Raw genomic sequence first — 19,197 nt, 5'->3', positions numbered from 1 at the left:
TAAGTCTTTGTACAATTTGTTTTGTTTGGCTGATTACATGAACTCTACCCACTCTTGTTTCTACACCATGGTTTACAGTTTTGCATGTTGATGCAAAACAAGCCGTGATTTTGAAATCATGTTTTATAGTTTTGCATTGTTGATGCAAATCCAGCCAACGCTGGTTTCTAGAGCATAGCTTTCATATCGGTGTAGAACTAAGCTGCTATGGTTTCTTCAATTAATTTACAATTAAACAAATAATAGCTTAGTATGATTTGTAAATTGAATCATTGGCTGCTTTTTATTTAGTATTATTATTGTTGGTTAAGGCACTAGTTTCCAACTTCAGCAATTTTACAATGTCTAGAGTTCAATTCCCAGAATTTTCCAGCATACAAGTCCATGTATCTTTATGTATCTTTCTCTTTTAATATTAGATTTGTTGCAATGTTATATTGTTTTTGATTATTGTTGTGAGCCGCCCAGAGTCTTTGGAGAGGGGCAGCATACAAATCTAATTAATAATAATAATAATAATAATAATAATAATTATTATTATTATTATTATTATTATTATTATTATTATTATTATTATTATTATACACACTACCTGGAGGATTCTGGAAGTTGAGGTCCACACGGTGTTGTGATTCAGTCTGAGGCTCCTCAGGGAACGGCTGGAACTCTGCTGGCTCCATTCTCAGAGGGGGAGGACGAGGAACAGGAGGAGGAGGAGGACCAGGCAGACGGGGAAGAGGAATGTCAGGACGAGGAGGAGGGAGAACAGCCTGAGACCCCCGGGGGGGAGCTCTCCCCAGCGAGTAGCCTGGAGTCATTAGATGAGAACGCACAAGCCATCATAGATATGAGGCAGAGAAGGGCAGCACAAAGAAGGGGACAATTAGCCAGGTATTTCCATCCCTAATAGGCAACAGCTGGGTTTGGGTGTGGTTCTCCTCAAAAAGGTTGAAAAGGCAGGCCCGCCCTTCCTGTATTGTGGAGAGTTATCTTTTGGGAGTCCTGTGACCTTGCTTCGATCCTTGGCGTCTCTGATTCTGGCTTGTGGCCTCGAAGGCTGAAAACTTGGGGGAGGCGTGGGTTTTATTATCTACAGTGGTGTGTGTGCCAGCAAGAAGCCTGTTGTATTGTCTGGCAGTTGTGACTCTTCTGTGAAGCTTCATAGCATTCCAGTTTGTAAGAACAGTTTTTGTTATCTGTGTTTGTTTTCAAAGATATAAAACGACTTTGCTTTTTACCAGCATGTCTGGATACTCTTTTTAGTTGGTGTTGATGTCTGGGGGAACCCAGACAGAACACACATGCTGGCTGAAAAATTCTGGGAGTTGAAGTCTCATATTTTAAACTTGCCAGGGTTAAGAAACACTTGTATAATATATGGCATTTCCAAAATGGGTGACCTTTAAATGTGTTGGACTCCAGTCAATGAAGGGCTGCAAAATGTTTTACTAGCATGCTGTGGGTGTGGCTTATTTTTTGGGTGTGGCTTGCTGACCATGTGACGATGTGGGAGTGGCTTGATGACCATGTGACCAGGGACTGGCTTAAAGGTTGCCAACTTGACATCACTCACATCAAGGGTTAAGGTTAGGGTTAGGCTGCCTGGTCTCTCCTCGCCTCAAAGATATACAATTTCCCTATCTATTTACTATTACTGAACATCCAAAATATGCTATTTCATTCTATGTATATATGACATGTGTACACACATATTACACACAGGCACACAAAAATATACATTATCTACTATATAAACTAAATGTGTATGTAACACACACACGCACCTCTTCCAAAATTATACACATTCAACCTCATTTATTGTGATAGGAAAAGCATACCCAGAGCCCAGAAGGGAACAAAAGGGGGGAAAATCAAAATTGTTCTAATGGTTCTGCATATTTGTACCCAAAGGAACTCATCACTGGGTAAATTAGGCTAAGAGAGAGGGGTTGCCCCAGAATCACCTTTAGCTTTCATGGCTAAGATGGCTCTTGAACTCACAGTCTCCTGCTTTCTTATCTGGTGCCTTAACTATTAGATCAAGCTATGATGCAAAATGCTTTACCAAATCATGCAGTTCGCAGATTGAATTTCCCAACAATATTATTTAGGCAACTTCAGTCGTGATGAAATGGACTGTGAAGATAAAGATTGGGGACACAGCAATGGAGAGAAAATTATCCTCCCAAATACTTTTTTTTTAGAATTTCTATTTGGAACTTTTGGCACTTCAGTTTAAGTAGGGTTTTATCTTGAATTTTGACACCATAATATTCTTGCGGTGGGAGGTCAGGTCTTTTCTGCTGCTCTTTTAGCTATGGGACAAAAACCACCTGCTCTTGGACAAACCACTGATTTTTCTTCTCTTCCTTTGAAAAGGTCGTGGTGTGAATTTCTGATAAAGTTGCTGACATCATGAGTGACTCAGGAAGGTAAGCGCGTGAGAAAAATATTCTATTTTTAATACCTGCTTGACTAAAGAGATAAGTGACAAAATTTCTGGGACCAACTCTATCCAAATGATAGACCAAACATTGTCCAAGTCACTGTGTGAGAAGAGGTACCTCTATGATGGAATCTGATTCCTTCTAGTTGCTTCAGCTAGTGAGATCCATTCTGTGAACACGAGCCTTGGTTTTTAGTATCAAAAAACCCTCAGTGGGTACCCTATTCCTCAGAAGTGTGATAAAACATTTTTGTTTAGTATATATTTAGGATCCGGGGGGAGGGAACGGACTCCTAAATGCAATCAGGAAAACTATTGTGCATCAGGGAATTGTTTATTGCAGATATCTCCAAACTTGGCAACTTTAAGACTCCCAGAATTAATTAATTAGCCATGCTGGCTGAGATATTCTAAAAATTGCATCCACAAATCATAAAGTTGCCAAGTCTGGAGACCCCTGCTATAGCCAGGTACAATAGCTATAAGTATGTTGATGAAGATTTTAGGTCATCCACGCAGAGTCGTCTGGAAGTTGTGTTATGGCAACTGGATTTTTGTTGTTGTTGAAAACATTTTGCTGCTTATCTAGATCGCTTAAGAAATGTACAGTGATACCTTGTCTTACAAACTTAATTGGTTCCGGGACGAGGTTCTTAAGGTGAAAAGTTTGTAAGACGAAACAAAGTTTCCCATAGGAATCAATGGGAAAGTGATTAATGCATGCAAGCCCAAAATTCACCCCTTTTGCCAGCCGAAGTGCCCGTTTTTGCGCTGCTGGGATTCCCATGAGACTCCCCTCCATGGGAAACCCCACCTCTGGACTTCCATTGCCAGCGAAGCGCTCGTTTTTGTGATGCTGGGATTCCCCTGCTGGGATTCCTCTGCAGCATCACAAAAACACAGAAGTCCGGAGGTGGTGTTTCCCATGGAGGGGAGCCTCAGGGGAATCCCAGCAGCGCAAAAACGGGTGGTTTGCTGGCAACGGAAGTCCAGAGGCGGGGCATCCCAGTGGCGGCAGTGGGTTTGTAAAGTGAAAATAGTTTGTAAGAAGAGGCAAAAAAATCTTAAACCCCTGGTTTGTATCTCGAAAAGTTTGTATGACGAGGCGTTTGTAAGACGAGGTATCACTGTATTTAAGAAACTACTTGAAAAAGCAGAGAAACGTTTCAAACCGAAAAAAGAAAAGAAGTCCAGTTGCCATGATCCAACCTCTAGTCTACAATCTTTAGACAATATCTGTCAGCCTTCACAGGTAGTCTATGCAGAAAATATGTCCAGGTGAACTAATTCTATATTATTGTACATTAGCAGAATCTTGCAAGTCTGAAAGTATAAATTTCTCACCATTTTTTAACCACATTTAACTTAAGGATATTTTTCCCCCTAATTTTTCAACCTGTTAGGTATCCAAGGATTATGCCATCTCTTAAGTAATGTATTTATTTTATTTATTTATTTGATTTCTATGCTACCCATCTCCGAAGACTCAAGACGGCTTACAACCTATAAAAAATAGTAAATTACAATAGCATTAATCCAATTAAATTAAAATTAAATAGCTATCTAAAATCCCTAAATATTAAAATCAATCACACCTATTCGTACAACGATCATACAATCATTCGTTGGCCAGGGGGCAAGATCTAATCACCCCAAGCCTGACAACATAAATGAGTCTTATGAAAGGCAAGGTGGGTGGGAGCAGTACGAATCTCTGGGGGTAACTGATTCTAGAGGGCCAGGGGCCCCACAGGGAAGGCTCTTCTCCTAGGTCCCACCAAACGACATTGTCTAGTTGACAGGACCTAAAGAAGATCGAATCTGTGGGACCTAACCAGTCACTGGGATTCATGTTGCTCCCTAAGCAGCCTCTCTCCCCTCCTTCTAATTATGCAATTTTTCAAGTGACAACTGCTGTTTTTAGAAAGCTTTGAAAAGCATGATTCAGCCAAGATCCAATAAAATTAGGAAACATAGTTCATAGATTTTATTTATTTATTTATTCGATTTTTATGCCGCCCTTCTCCTTAGAATCAGGGCAGCTTACAACATGTTAGCAATAGCACTTCTTAGCAGAGCCAGCATATTGCCCCCACAATCCAAGTCCTCATTTTACCCACCTCGGAAGGATGGAAGGCTGAGTCAACCTTTCATTGTTTCCTTCTTCAACTTGCTGATCATTGGGTTATAAATCTCATCAACCACAGCTAGCAGTGTGCTTGGGGTTTATAGGAACTGTAGCACTGTATACTTACTCTGCAGAGCTCCAGGTTGGGAAAGACTTACTAAGAACTTCTCCATCTTTCCCCCCTAGAACTTAAGCAAGTCTTCCCAGGTGCTCACTTCTCTAAGGTGATACAAAGCTGTAGGAGACCTCTGAACAGAGGTGTGTTCCTCCAGGTTGGGATAGGTCCTATAGAACCCGTAGTAACTTGGCAGCCTGGGTCGCGGGGAACCGGCAGTAATCGAGGCCTGCCATGCCCCTGAGCTGGTTCTGTCAGTGGCGCCATAAGTGCTACTACCCTGTTTCCCAGAAAATAAGACGTACCCCGAAACTAAGGCATGTCAGAGGTTTTGCAGAATTTGCTAATATAAGGCACTCCCCGAAAATAAGGCGTAGTCAAGTTTACATACGGTATGGTGGAAAAACATACGGTACCATTCAAAGCTGTTCATAGCGGTACCGTAATAATGTGGCATCCCCTGCTGGCCCCTTCCATCGCTTTGTACCATCCAGTACAGCAGACACAGTCTGCTGCTGTCTCACCGCCATTACAGTCTCCACTACAGTACGTAGACTGTAGTTCCTCTGGTGGCGGGAAGCTGCAATAGCGGGAATATACTGTTGTACCATATAAGTGCCGTCGTTTGTGTGTGTGGGTCCCATACTGACAGGTACCGTACCGTAATCAGTGTACCGTACGGTACACTTTCTTTGGGGGTGTCAGCTTTTCTGCCTGTGAATTTGTCTTATTTGAGAAATATAAAGCATCCCCCGAAAATAAGATGTAGCACAACTTTTGGAGCAAAAATTAATATAAGACAGTGTCTTATTTTCGGAGAAACACGGTATATTGTTTTTTGCTTCTGCAAAAAAATCGGAACCCAGCCGTAGTTCTGAAGAACCCAAAAGAGCTTTTCTTGTTATAAATTTAAGCAACTTCTGGCAACCCACATTTCTATTGAGATGTTAGCAGGATTGAAAACAATCCCTGTAATCTTCATTAGCATTTTCATTGCTCCTTGGTTAGTCACTGCCATTTCCTATCCACCTTGCTTTGAAGCAAAGCGATTGAGCATAATCGTAAATACCTAAGGAATGGCCACTAACTCAGATCAGAGTATACCAAGACTCAGTATGGTATTCTGTTCTCATTCCAGTAACCTTTGGCAAGCCTAGGGGCACAACTACAGCAGTATTATTCCTTCCTCCTTTCTGCTCTGACAAATGAGTATGTGTCATTGGGACTATTATTCAAATGCAAGGCTGAAATTAAGATTTGAGGGCTACTGGTTGTGGTAAAAACCAACCAGATGAAAGGATATAACATTGCTTAGGGGATGAATGAAGATTAAACAACATGTTATTGTTTTAATGTCTTTTAAATTGTTTAAATTGTTTTAGACTTTAAGCATTGTAAGCTACCTAGAGTCACTTGCTTGAGATGGGTGGCTATAGAAATTGAATGAGTAAGTAAGTAGTAAATAAATAAAATCAAGTAGCACTAATTATAACATTGGTTTTTTGGGGATAAATTGTGGATTTTGTAGAAATAACAACAGTAATAGCACACAGTAATATAACAATATATTACTAAGTATATTACTGAAGTTTTCTTCTTCTTTTTTTTTACTTTGTAGTGCTTTACAGCCCTTTCTAAGCAGTTTACAGAATTTACTCCCAATATTCTAAGTGCTGATTTTACAACTTTGGAAAGATGGGAGGCAAAGCAACCTTAAGCCTGTCAGGATTGAACTGCTGGCTATGGGCAGAATTAGCCTGCAATACTCTATTCTAACCCCCACCCCCAACAGAGCTTCTGCAAAGGATACTGCAAAGAACAGGGCTAATAGGAGTGAGATTCTCAGGAAGCCTGGGAGCCTAGCAAAGTTTGAGAATGCAAGGAATTTGGGCTGAAGAAGCTAAGGTTGTCATCTGATTTGTCTGTTTTATCTCCCAGTTTATTTGGTGATGTTCACAAGCCCAGTGCCAGAGCCATCTATGGTGAGTTTGGGACCATGGGAAATTCCTTTGTGTTGGGATGATTGTTGGACTGAAAGTTATTCTATATTGCAGCTCTATCATTCTTTAGCAACTCACAATACTCTGGTCTCATCAACCACAGTGCCCAACTCCTACAATGCTTTATTTTATTTTATTTTTTTATTTTATTTATTTTATTTTATTATTATTTTATTTTATTTTATTTTATTTTATTTTATTTTATTTTATTTTATTTTATTTTATTTTATTTTATTTTATTTTATTTTATTTTATTTTATTTTATTTTATTTTATTTTATTTTATTTTATTTTATTTTATTTTATTTTATTTTATTTTATTTTATTTTATTTTATTTTATTTTATTTTATTTTATTTTATTTTATTTTATTTTATTTTATTTTATTTTATTTTATTTTATTTTATTTTATTTTATTTTATTTTATTTTATTTTATTTTATTTTATTTTATTTTATTTTATTTTATTTTATTTTATTTTATTTTATTTTATTATTTGGATTTTTTAGGCTGCCCTTCTCCGTAGACTCAGGATGGACTTTATTCCTGCAATCCCCTCTCTAGCTCCCAATACCTTATTTTATATATACCAGTAGCTACCAATTCTGAGCTGCAGAAATCCAAATGACAGCTAGATGGCAGCAAAGATTTCTGCAGCCAAAACTGAATGGGTCTAATCTAACATTCCTTCTCCCCTTGTGGTCCAAATTTCTGGTTTAATTTATTATTCTTATACAGACAACAATGTGAAATCACAACTTCCAATGTTTTAACTACTGTGGGCCTTCATAAACATTACGTTGTTCTCCACAACCTAGGATATCATAATATTTATGTAGATCTAGGTGTTGTGGCCTTTTGTAATTGTCAGGTGGAGATATTGTCAATGCACAGATTTCTTAAGTGTCATCCAAGATTTTAGGGTAGCCATAACCATTGCGTTATGGAACCAGTTTACACCATAATCTTTCAACTATGATTCTGATACTTTGTGAAATTCTCCAATCATTATCATCATCCCCCAGTAAGACAATTATTTGAAGTGGTTGTGGAGCTTGTGGGGAGAGTAAATTTCAGAAGGCCAAAGAGCCTTGGAAATCATCCAGGTTTACAAGGTCCATGCTAGATCTTGGGGTTCCTGGATATTTGGTAAAAAATGGGCTACAGAACTCAGGATTGTTGGCTGAGCAATCAGAGCCAACAGCTAGAGAGCTACTAGGGAAAAAAAGGTGTTTACCTGTCACAAATATACAGATATTGAAAACAAAGAAATAATGTTATTACAGATCTAGTCGAACAAGAAGAGAATATTTGAAATGAATGCGCCAGTTCTAGAAAGAACAACATCCAGAATCAGAAATAACAGAACAGAGTAATAATGGTGGTGGAATTATACAATGAAGAAAGTAATGGAAAATGAAGGAGCTAAATTGCTCTGAACATAAGAACATAAGAGTGTTGCTGAATCTGGGCAAAGCCCATCGAGTCCAGCATTCTGTGTCACACAGTGGCCCACCAATTGTCCATGGGGATCTTGAGCAGAAAGAGAAGGCAAAACCCTCCCTTTCCCTTGATCCCCAACAAATGATACCCAAGGGAAACCTACCCTGCCTCAACCAACATAGAGGCGGCACTTGGACATCTGTTTCAATAACCACCGATACACTTGGCATCCATGAATCTGTATATAATAAAGCTCTGGAACTTTAGAATTCAAACAGACATAGATCTGACACATAACATACCAGGCTTAACAATAGTTAATAAAAACAGTCTGCATATCGACATGGCAATACCTGTAATCAGCAGAATAGAAAAGAAAAAACTGGAGAAAATTTACAAAATACAAAGATCTGCCAATAGAAGCCGAAAGAATTGTGGCAAAAGAAAGCAGCTGCGAGAGCAATCATGGGCTTCCCTAGGCATGCCCATGTTGCACCAACACTCCGCAGTCTGCATTGGTTGCCGATCAGTTTCCGGTCACAATTCAAAGTGTTGGTTATGACCTATAAAGCCCTTCATGGCATCGGACTAGAATATCTCCGGGGACCACCTTCTGCCGCATGAATCCCAGCGACTGGTTAGGTCCCACAGAGTTGGCCTTCTCCGGGTCCCGTCAACGAAACAGTGTCGTGTGGCGGGACCCCAGGGGAAGAGCCTTCTCTGTGGTGGCCCCGAACCTCTGGAATCAACTCCCCTCTGGAGATTAGGACTGCCCCCACCCTCCTAGCCTTTCGTAAACTCCTCAAAACCCACCCTCTGTTGTCAGGCATGGGGAAATTGATTCCCCTGATGCATGATTGTCTTTTATATTAAGGGTTTTTAAGTGTTTTAAGCATTGGATTTGTATTGTTTCTTGTTGTGAGCTGCTCCGAGTCTACGGAGAGGGGCGGCATACAAATCTAATAAATAAATAAATAAAGGTAGTACCAATAGCAATAGGAGCGATCCCAAAACAATGCATCACTTGAACACCATCGGCATTGGCAATTTTACCACCAGTCAATTGCAAAGGGAAGCTTTACTTGGAACAACTAACATCCTATGATGATACTTTGTAACAACTTCAGACATCCACATCTGCCTATCCCAGTTTCTTGCAGACAAAAATGACAAATCCAGCCTGAACCTCTGACATGTTTGGCTGCAACTAAACACAATCCTGTGATTATTTAATATTATTAAGAACAACATCCTAGGTCATTGGGAAGGGCTTGATAGGTGGATTAAAATGCCAAAATCCAGTCTAAACATTTGGCTGACTGTGCAACCAACCATAATAATAATAATATTACATGCTCCAGTAATTTATTTTATTTATGTTTAGATTTATTCTTCCTGTATTTCCTTTGCTCTGTTAAAATACTCTGATTCATTAAGAAAAACCTGGTAATTGTCTGAAAAGTACTATTAAATGCAAATCAGTTTCTCAGGCTGTATAGTGTTTAATGTTACTATATTTTTTGGTACATATCTGCATGTTATCAAGTTCAAGGTGTTTTCTTTCAACTGGTGCCAATTTTTTAAACAATGTATATTACATTAACATGTATTATATATGATTATAACATTATATTAATTTGTAATTTTATTGCACTTCCATCCTCGTTGAATGAGGTGCTAAATAAATTTTATATATAAGTGAAATACCTGTCTTTGAGAGATAATTCCATGGATGATGTTACAGATCCTCCTTGACTTATGATGGGTCATTTAATAATCATTTGAAGTTATGACTGACTTCCCCAAGGGAATTAAGACTTAATTCCAAAGTTTTGACAGTTATACCTCCACCTTCCTCCCACTACAACTGGTATTTGCTTGCTAGCTTTGGCAACCCTTTGGCATAGCAAAATATTGGTTTGTTTAATGACTGTGATGTTGACTTAATGACCTCCATATAATAGATTATAAAATTGGACATCTCAGTGACTCATTTTACTGTGTGATTTACCTCTGTGATGGGCAGGTTCCATTAAGGTTTAAATTTGAAGACCACCTATATCAGTGATGGCAAACCTATGGCAGGCGAGCTATTGCCCTACCTGAGCTCCAACGTGCCTGTCTATGCCAGCGAACTGATTTTTGGCTAACACAGAGGCTCTGGGAGGGCGTTTTTGGCTTCCAGAGGGCCTCCTGGGGGACGGGGGGGGAGCGTTTTTACCCTCCCCCAGCTGCAGGGAAGCCTTTGGAACCTGGGGAAGGTGAAAGTTGGAAACAGGCCACTTCCAGTCTGCAGGGGGCTTCCAGGAGGTGGGGAAAGCTCTTTTCGCCCTCCCTAGGCATTGAATTATTTATTTATTTATTTATTCATTCATTCATTCAGCCTGGAACAAGGCTGCAGGGGAGGCTCTTGACCAGATTGCGCCGTTGCGACCTCTCCGCGGCACTAGACCCCGTAGAGCTCCATGGTTCAACGAGGAGCTCCGGGTGTTGAAGCGCCAGAAGAGACGTCTGGAGAAGCGATGGAGGAAGAGTAAGTCCGAATCCGATCGAACACTTGTAAGAGCTCATATTAAGACTTACAAAGTGGCGCTCAAGGCGGCAAGATGCGCGTATCATGCCGCCTTGATTGCATCAGCGGAATCCTGCCCGGCCGCTCTGTTTAGGGTAACCCGCTCCCTTCTTAATCAGAGGGGAGTTGGGGAGCCCTTGCAGAGTAGTGCCGAGGATTTTAACACGTTTTTCGCTGATAAAATCGCCCGGATCCGAGCAGACCTCGACTCCAATTGTGAAACAGAGTCGACTGACAATGAGTCAGTCGAGGTGACTGGGGCTAAACGTCTTTGTCCATCTGTCTGGGAGGAGTTTGACTTGGTGACACCTGATGAAGTGGACAAGGCCATTGGAGCTGTGAGTTCCGCCACCTGTTTACTGGATCCGTGTCCCTCTTGGCTGGTTTCGGCCAGTCGAGGGGTGACACGGAGCTGGGTCCAGGAGATTGTCAACGCCTCCTTGGGGAGGGGGTCCTTTCCGCCACTTTATAAGGAGGCGGTTGTGCGCCCCATCCTCAAGAAGCCTTCCCAGCCGTGCTTAATAACTACCGTCCAGTCTCCAACCTTCCCTTCATGGGGAAGGTTGTCGAGAAGGTGGTGGCACTTCAACTCCAGCGGTCCTTGGATGAAGCCGATTATCTAGGTCCTCAGCAGTCTGGATTCAGGCCCGGCTACAGCACGGAAACTGCTTTGGTCACGTTGATGGATGATCTCTGGCGGGCCCGGGACAGGGGCTTGTCCTCTGTCCTGGTGCTCCTTGACCTCTCAGCGGCTTTCGATACCATCGACCATGGTATCCTTCTGCGCCGGCTGGAGGGGTTGGGAGTGGGAGGCACTGTTCTTCAGTGGTTCTCCTCCTACCTCTCCGGTCGGTCGCAGTCGGTGTTAGTGGGGGGGTCAGAGGTCAACCCCGAGGTTTCTCCCTTGTGGGGTGCCTCAGGGGTCGGTCCTCTCCCCCCTGCTATTTAATATCTACATGAAACCGCTGGGTGAGATCATCCAAGGGCATGGGGTGAGGTATCATCAATATGCCGATGATACCCAGTTGTACATCTCCACCCCATGTCCAGTCAACGAAGCAGTGGAAGTGATGTGCCGGTGCCTGGAGGCTGTTGGGGCCTGGATGGGTGTCAACAAACTCAAACTCAACCCAGACAAGACGGAGTGGCTGTGGGTTTTGCCTCCCAAGGACAATTCTATCTGTCCGTCCATTACCCTGGGGGGGGAATTATTGACCCCCTCAGAGAGGGTCCGCAACTTGGGCGTCCTCCTCGATCCACAGCTCACATTAGAAAAACACCTTTCAGTTGTGGCGAGGGGGGCGTTTGCCCAGGTTCGCCTGGTGCTCCAGTTGCGGCCCTATTTGGACCGGGAGTCATTGCTCACAGTCACTCATGCCCTCATCACCTCGAGGCTCGACTACTGTAACGCTCTCTACATGGGGCTACCTTTGAAAAGTGTTCGGAAACTTCAGATCGTGCAGAATGCAGCTGCGAGAGCAATTATGGGCTTCTCCAAGTATGCCCATATCACTCCAACACTCCGCAGTCTGCATTGGCTGCCGATCAGTTTCCGGTCACAATTCAAAGTGTTGGTTATGACCTATAAAGCCCTTCATGGCACCGGACCAGAATATCTTCGGGACCGCCTCCTGCCGCACAAATCCCAGCGACCGGTTAGGTCCCACAGAGTTGGCCTTCTCCGGGTCCCGTCGACTAAACAATGTCGTCTGGCGGGACCCAGGGGAAGAGCCTTCTCTGTGGGGGCCCCGACCCTCTGGAACCAGCTCCCCCCTGAGATTAGGATTGCCCCCACCCTCCCTGCCTTTCGTAAACTCCTTAAGACCCACCTTTGCCGTCAGGCATGGGGGAACTAAAACACCTCCCCCTTGCCCATGTTGTTTTGTTGATTGATTGACTGTGTGCCTGTTTTTTATATATACTGTTTTTTATGAGATTATTAATTTCAATTGGAACTGGATGGGTGGGCATTGGATTTGGTATTGTGTACTGTACTGTTTTTTATTATTGTTGTGAGCCGCCCCGACTTTGCGGAGAGGGGCGGCATATAAATCCAATAAACCTAAACCTAAACCTAAACCATTTATCAGATTTGTATGCCGCCCATCTCCGTAGAGAGGCGGCTAACAACAGCAAAAAGACAATACGAACAAATCTAATATTAAAAGTAATGTCAAAAACCCCAATTTAAGAAACCAATCATACATACAGACATACCATGCATAAATTTTATAAGCCTAGGGGGAAGGGAATATCTCAATTCCCCCATGCCTGATGACAGAGGTGGGATTTAAGGAGCTTACGAAAGGCAAGGAGGGTGGGGGCAACTCTGATATCTGGGGGGAGTTGGTTCCAGAGGGTCGGGGCCGCCACAGAGAAGGCTCTTCCCCTGGGTCCCGCTAAACGACATTGTTTAGTCGACGGGACCTGGAGAATGCCAACTCTGTGGGACCTGACTGGTCGCTGGGATTCGTGCGGCAGAAGGCGGTCCCGGAGATATTCTGGTCCGATGCCATGAAGGGCTTTATAGGTCATAACCAACACTTTGAATTGTGACCGGAAACCGAATTATGGGTGTGGGCATTTGCGCATGTGTGATAGTGCATGCATACACTCTTTTGGCACCCAAGGGAAAAAAGGTTCACCATTACTGACCTATATAATATCCTTGAATATTAATACTGCTGAATAGGAATGAATATCTGTTATATATTAACCAAGATTTCTGAATCTGTAGGAAGATCTAAACATTTATGAGCAAACCACCTGGGATTCTCAAGAAGTTATACACCCATATTTACTAGTTGGCAACGTGATGACGCTGTTTGGGACCATCTCCTCTGATTTCCATGATCACAATCCCTTTTTCAATTTATTTTAATGTTTTTGGCTGTACAAAGGAATAAGCCATATAAACCTCAATATTTAAAATAATAATAATATCTCTGTGACCTGCTTAAGGCCCATTTGTTTATTTTTAACTAAAAGTAAAATGTAATATAAGTGAAGTAGAATGGACAAGATACACAGCTGGAGGAAAATTTAATGGAGCTTTGAGTTAAAAATAGTTCTCAACTTACAACAGTTCACTTAGTGACCTTTTGAAGTAACAACTGAAAATGTGAATTATGACCATGTTTGTCACTTATGACTGTTGCAGCAAACCCATGGCAATGTGATTTACATTTGGATGCTTGACATCTGACTCATATTTATGATGGTTGCAGTGTCCAGGTGTCAAATGATTGTTTTCGACAACCTTCTCACAAGCAAAGTCAATGGAGAATCCAGATTCACTTAACAACCTTGTTACTAACTAAACTGCAGGGATTCACTTAACAAATACGGCAAGAAAAATCGTAACATGGGGCAAAATTCATTTAACAAATTTCTCACTTAGCAACGTAAATTTTGGGCTCAGATGTGGTTGTAAGTTGAGGACTAACTGTACCGTAAGTGTCTACAAATATGATTTTATGTTGCAGTATGCATTATGTATTGATTTTGATGCCTACTATATATGTCAGGCTATAATTTCCATCAAGCCCAACAATTAAGCTGCCTGTGGCTCACAAACCCGTGGTTTTCGAAAGATGCTGTAGTCACATGGTCTGCACATAACCCTAAACTATAATAAATGGATATATGCTGAGCCCAAAAGAAAAAAAGCCACATTACAGCCTCAGGATCTATGTAAAAAAGCCACTGTTTCTGTTCATGCATATTTCTATTCTGCTTGTCAAACACTTGGGAAAAACACTACCGTATTTTTCAGAGTATAAGACCTACCTTTTCCCAGTAATGGGTGGCTGAGCCCATGGGGGGGGGGCAAAGCGGGTAGTAAGTTTATTCACTATTTATTGAATTCTTAAGTTCTTTTTATTGTCCTTCCTTCTCTAGTACGATCCTTAATTACTTTTAAAATAGGAAATAATTAAATAGTATGTTTTTACCCATAAACCCTCATTATCTAGAACTAAACTTTTATAGCAATTAAAGAAAATTGAGCTACTTGCCTAATCTGTTATCATACTGAACCTTATGGGTCCAGTACAAAACATTAAAATGTGACTGTGCTCCTCAACAAATAATGCTGCCTATCATTTGTCCTTTTTGTGGCTATTCAAATAATGCGACTTAATCAACTGAAAAAGAGTCCAAGCACCTATTTGAAAACTTATCTTGGTCGGTAAGCCACTCCCAAAATAGCCCCATGACTTTTAAGCCACTCCCAGGCACATAATTAATAATAATAATAATTTATTAGATTTGTATGCCGCCCCTCTCCGAAGACTCGGGGCGGCTCTAGGCGGGACATGCTTGACAAGCCCCTCCCACCTGGTCACATGGCCAGCAAGCCACTCCTACCCAGTCACATGACCATCATGCCACACCCACAAAATAAATTTTGCAGTGGCAGTAAAAATTTTGGCAGCCCATCACTGCTTCCCCCCCACCCCTCTAAAAGAGGCTGAAAATTCCAGTGGGTTTAGTCTCCAAATGTGGCTTTTACTAAGCTTTTTTCCCAGCCTTAATGAGGTGCTAATGAGTGAAGCATGTTTTTACTAGGTAAGCAATCTTCTCTTTGCCTGTTTTTTTCACAACTGCTGCTCCCTCCAACAATGAGCTGGGCTTCTGGGCTTTAGAAGCCTTTTTTCCAGCCCTAACACCAGTGAAGTGATCTTCTCTGCTTTGCTAGAAATCAATCTTCCGCTTGGTGCTAATGAGTGAAGCGATATTTCATGCTTTGCCAGTAAAGCGATCTTTCCTTTGCCAGCTTTTCTCATTATTTCTCTCTCTGGAGAGAAAGAAGTGAAGTGTTTTAGAAACTGTTTTTTATCCCTAACCAGGGGATAAAAAACAAGCACACATGCTGAAAACCAGTAAATGTGTTGAAGCTAACCAGACTAAGGACTAGCTAGATGGAATACCTGTTAGGCAATTTATTTTTTCCCTGTTTTCTTCCCCCAAAACTAAGGGGTATCTTATACTCAAAAAAATACGGTAGTTCAGATCCCTCCACCCATCTTGAAGATTAAGGGGAAATGTTTTTTGGAAAGACACAGCTCCATTGTTCTGTGTATTCCATCTTTTCCAAAGAACTCTGCATGGAGCAAAAAGTGTGAGCCACCCTTCCATTTACTCAGCCTTCTGCTGCTGTTCCAGGTTAGACTATCAGCATTGCCAGAGGGTGACTTTCCTTATCCAAATAAAAAGAGTTTACTCTGTAACTTTCAGTGCTTTTTAAACATGTTCACATCCTCATTAAAATGAGACTGAAAATGAAAATAATGTTTTTATACTCCTATGGTGTCTCGAGCCAGCATTTCATTTGCGTCCTTCCTGCACGAGGAATAATTTATAATTTGATTTTTTTTCCCTGTAGAACAGAGGAAGAAGTATTCCAACTTTATTGTGGCAGATGTCTCTCAGTATGCTGTCAATGTAGGTCATTTTCTTTTTTCTCCCTTTTTGTTATTCTGACATTTAAGTTGTGTTGAAGTACGGCCAAGACAGAATTGGGATCGACATGCTTCAGGAATTGAAGTATGGGAAGTCATTTGTAGAGGAATGTTTCTTGGTTAACAGATCTGCTTGAATTCCCCCAGAATAATTTTATGTGTATTGAGATATCTGTAATATCCAGTAATATCCAGTAAGATATTAATCAGAGCTAGTTTATTATTTCCCCTTTACTTGCTAATGTTCTAAAAAAATATCCTTCTGAATTGCTTATTTTTATATTCCACCTCTTTATCTCCCTCATTTAAAAGTGTTTTTCCTCTGGAGGACTAGGAATAAAAAATAATTTCAGGTATTAATCCTACTAACTTACTACTAGTGATGGGCAAACCGAACCCGCACAATTCGGGTCTGTACCAAATTTTGCGGTGTTCAGTATGCCGAACATGAAATTTTTTCAAACTTCGGGCAAAGCTCGGGGTCGTGTTCGGCGTTTGGAGCTTTGACGTCACCGGCAGGTTGCTAAGGATGCCAAGTTGATCACTTCCTGGATTCCATGGAATCCAGGAAGTGATCACCTTGGCGTCCTTAGCAACCTGCCGATGACGTCAAAGCTCCGCCCCAGAATCTCTTTGTGGGAGGGATTCCCCGTTCAGGTTCAAGTTCGGGTTTGGTTCGGGTTCAGCCGAATTTTGTGTAAAGTTTGTCCGAACTTGCCGAACCCGAACACCGTTGGGTTCGCCCATCACTATTTACTACAAATCCATAAGGATAAGCTAATTTTGTTTTTAAAAGAAGGAGGGTGGGATCCATATTACATCAAACAGAGTAATCCCAAAGATAAATTGAGGTCCATATTACATCAGTGGAGAGGTTTTGCCAGGGACCAGAGGGGCATGGTTTTGACCGCTGCCTGAAACCCGCGAAGGGGACTTTGCTTGTTTGTATGGCCAGGATTCTGGCATGCCATGGATTGGCCAGGAATTGGGAATCCAGATATATATAATATAGGTAAATTGCATAGTAGCATTCTGATCAAATATAGCTTCCAAGCAGTCTTCAAGGGCAATCCCATGTAGGATGCATTGTAGTCATCAAAACAAAAGGTGACTAAAGCACGAGTGACTGCGAGGAAGGTCTTCTGGTCAAGATGAATCTGTGCAATGTCTACTGGCTACCACTTCTTTCTGTAATTCGAGGAGGACCGACAAGATAAACCTGAGTTCCACTTAAAGAGATGCAACCCTATCAATAACTAAAGTAGGAAGAACTTTGTAAATGAAATGTCCTTGAATCAACAATCTGCCAGCCCATGCCAGGGTTGAACCTGACCTGTTCCCCCATCCAGACTATAACACTTGAGCCCACGTCTTGGCCAATAACCTCACATAGATGTTGAATACAAGTAGGAAGAGAACCAAATTTTGAGGAACCTTGCAAGGGTCTCAGGCTCAGCCCCTCTCAATAGTGCCTGGAACCCACACTGAAGAAAGGAGAACTGATGTAGTACAATGGTGATAGCGAACATATGGCACGCATGCAACAGGTGGCACATGGAGCCATATTGGAGCCATAGATGTTGCCCTATGTCAGCTCCAGTAAACATAGAAACATAGAAGATTGATGGCAGAAAAAGACCTGATGGTCCATCTAGTCTGTCCTTTACTATTTCCTGTATTTTATCTTAGGATGTATGTATGTTTAAGCAGGCATGCTTAAATTCAGTTACTATGGATTTACTAACCACGTCTGCTGGAAGTTTGTTCCAAGGATCTACTAGTTTTTCAGTAAACATGCGCCTGCTGGCCAGCTGATTTTCAGCCTTGGGGAAAGACATTTTGCCTTCCGGATGTTTCAGGGAAGCTTCCCTGCCAAAAACCACCCAACAGGCAAACCGGAAGTTTGGAAAACGCACTTCTGGTTTGCCTGTTGTGCTGTTTTCTGCACTCTGGGACTTCAGGAAGCTTACCTAAACCTCTGGAATGTAAAAAACAGCACAACAGGCAAGCCGGAAGTTTGGAAAACGCACTTCTGGTTTGCCTGTTGTGCTGTTTTCTGCACTCTGGGACTTCAGGAAGCTTACCTAAACCTCTGGAATGTAAAAAACAGCACAACAGGCAAGCCGGAAGTTTGGAAAACGCACTTCTGGTTTGCCTGTTGTGCTGTTTTCTGCACTCTGGGACTTCAGGAAGCTTACCTAAACCTCTGGAATGTAAAAAACAGCACAACAGGCAAGCCGGAAGTTTGGAAAACGCACTTCTGGTTTGCCTGTTGTGCTGTTTTCTGCACTCTGGGACTTCAGGAAGCTTACCTAAACCTCTGGAATGTAAAAAACAGCACAACAGGCAAGCCGGAAGTTTGGAAAACGCACTTCTGGTTTGCCTGTTGTGCTGTTTTCTGCACTCTGGGACTTCAGGAAGCTTACCTAAACCTCTGGAATGTAAAAAACAGCACAACAGGCAAGCCGGAAGTTTGGAAAACGCACTTCTGGTTTGCCTGTTGTGCTGTTTTCTGCACTCTGGGACTTCAGGAAGCTTACCTAAACCTCTGGAATGTAAAAAACAGCACAACAGGCAAGCCGGAAGTGCGTTTTCTAAACTTCCGGTTTGCCCATTTGGCCATTTTTTCACTGTCCCAGGTTTCTGGTGGGGATTGTGTGCATACGCAGGGGCAGTGCAGGTGTGTGTGCCCATGTGTGGGGAGGGGGAAAGGGGTATGGGCACATGCACACATGCTAGCATACCCACACACTCCCTTTTGGTGCGTGAGCTAAAAAGGTCGTCACAATATCCAGTTCACTTACAAACATGATAATTGTCATGTCAATGGATATCTCTTCCTGAAACCAATGAAAATGATCTCAATATTCCACTTAATCTAGGCAGCCCTCTGGAATTGCAGCTCACCAACTTTAATACAATTTTCCCCTAGAAAGAAAAGAGATTCCGTTATTTTTATTTTGTATTTATTTTATTTATGTATTTGTCAAACAATTGATAATGATCTAATACTGCTGAGTCAAAGGAGGAGGAG

At 41.8% G+C, this 19,197-nt stretch overlaps 1 protein-coding gene across 2 annotated transcripts in view; it reads left to right on the top strand.

The window, feature by feature from the left end:
- EPS8L1 (EPS8 signaling adaptor L1) overlaps positions 1 to 19,197 on the top strand; it is a 75,338-nt gene that overhangs the window by 9,567 nt on the left and 46,574 nt on the right. The window contains exons 2-4 of one of the 2 annotated variants that reach the window (XM_070729018.1): positions 2,380 to 2,432; positions 6,628 to 6,671; positions 16,088 to 16,146. In XM_070729018.1, the coding sequence (XP_070585119.1) occupies positions 2,416 to 2,432; positions 6,628 to 6,671; positions 16,088 to 16,146 (120 nt within the window). In that variant the 5' untranslated portion in view covers positions 2,380 to 2,415. Of the gene's footprint in view, positions 1 to 2,379; positions 2,433 to 6,627; positions 6,672 to 8,039; positions 8,059 to 16,087; positions 16,147 to 19,197 lie in introns of those variants that run through there. The other variant, XM_070729019.1, reaches the window with a different exon arrangement.

Source organism: Erythrolamprus reginae, chromosome Z, assembly GCF_031021105.1.
Source record: "Erythrolamprus reginae isolate rEryReg1 chromosome Z, rEryReg1.hap1, whole genome shotgun sequence".
In the NCBI taxonomy this organism is placed as follows: domain Eukaryota; kingdom Metazoa; phylum Chordata; class Lepidosauria; order Squamata; family Dipsadidae; genus Erythrolamprus; species Erythrolamprus reginae.
This window is presented reverse-complemented; position numbering and strand designations above follow the sequence as displayed.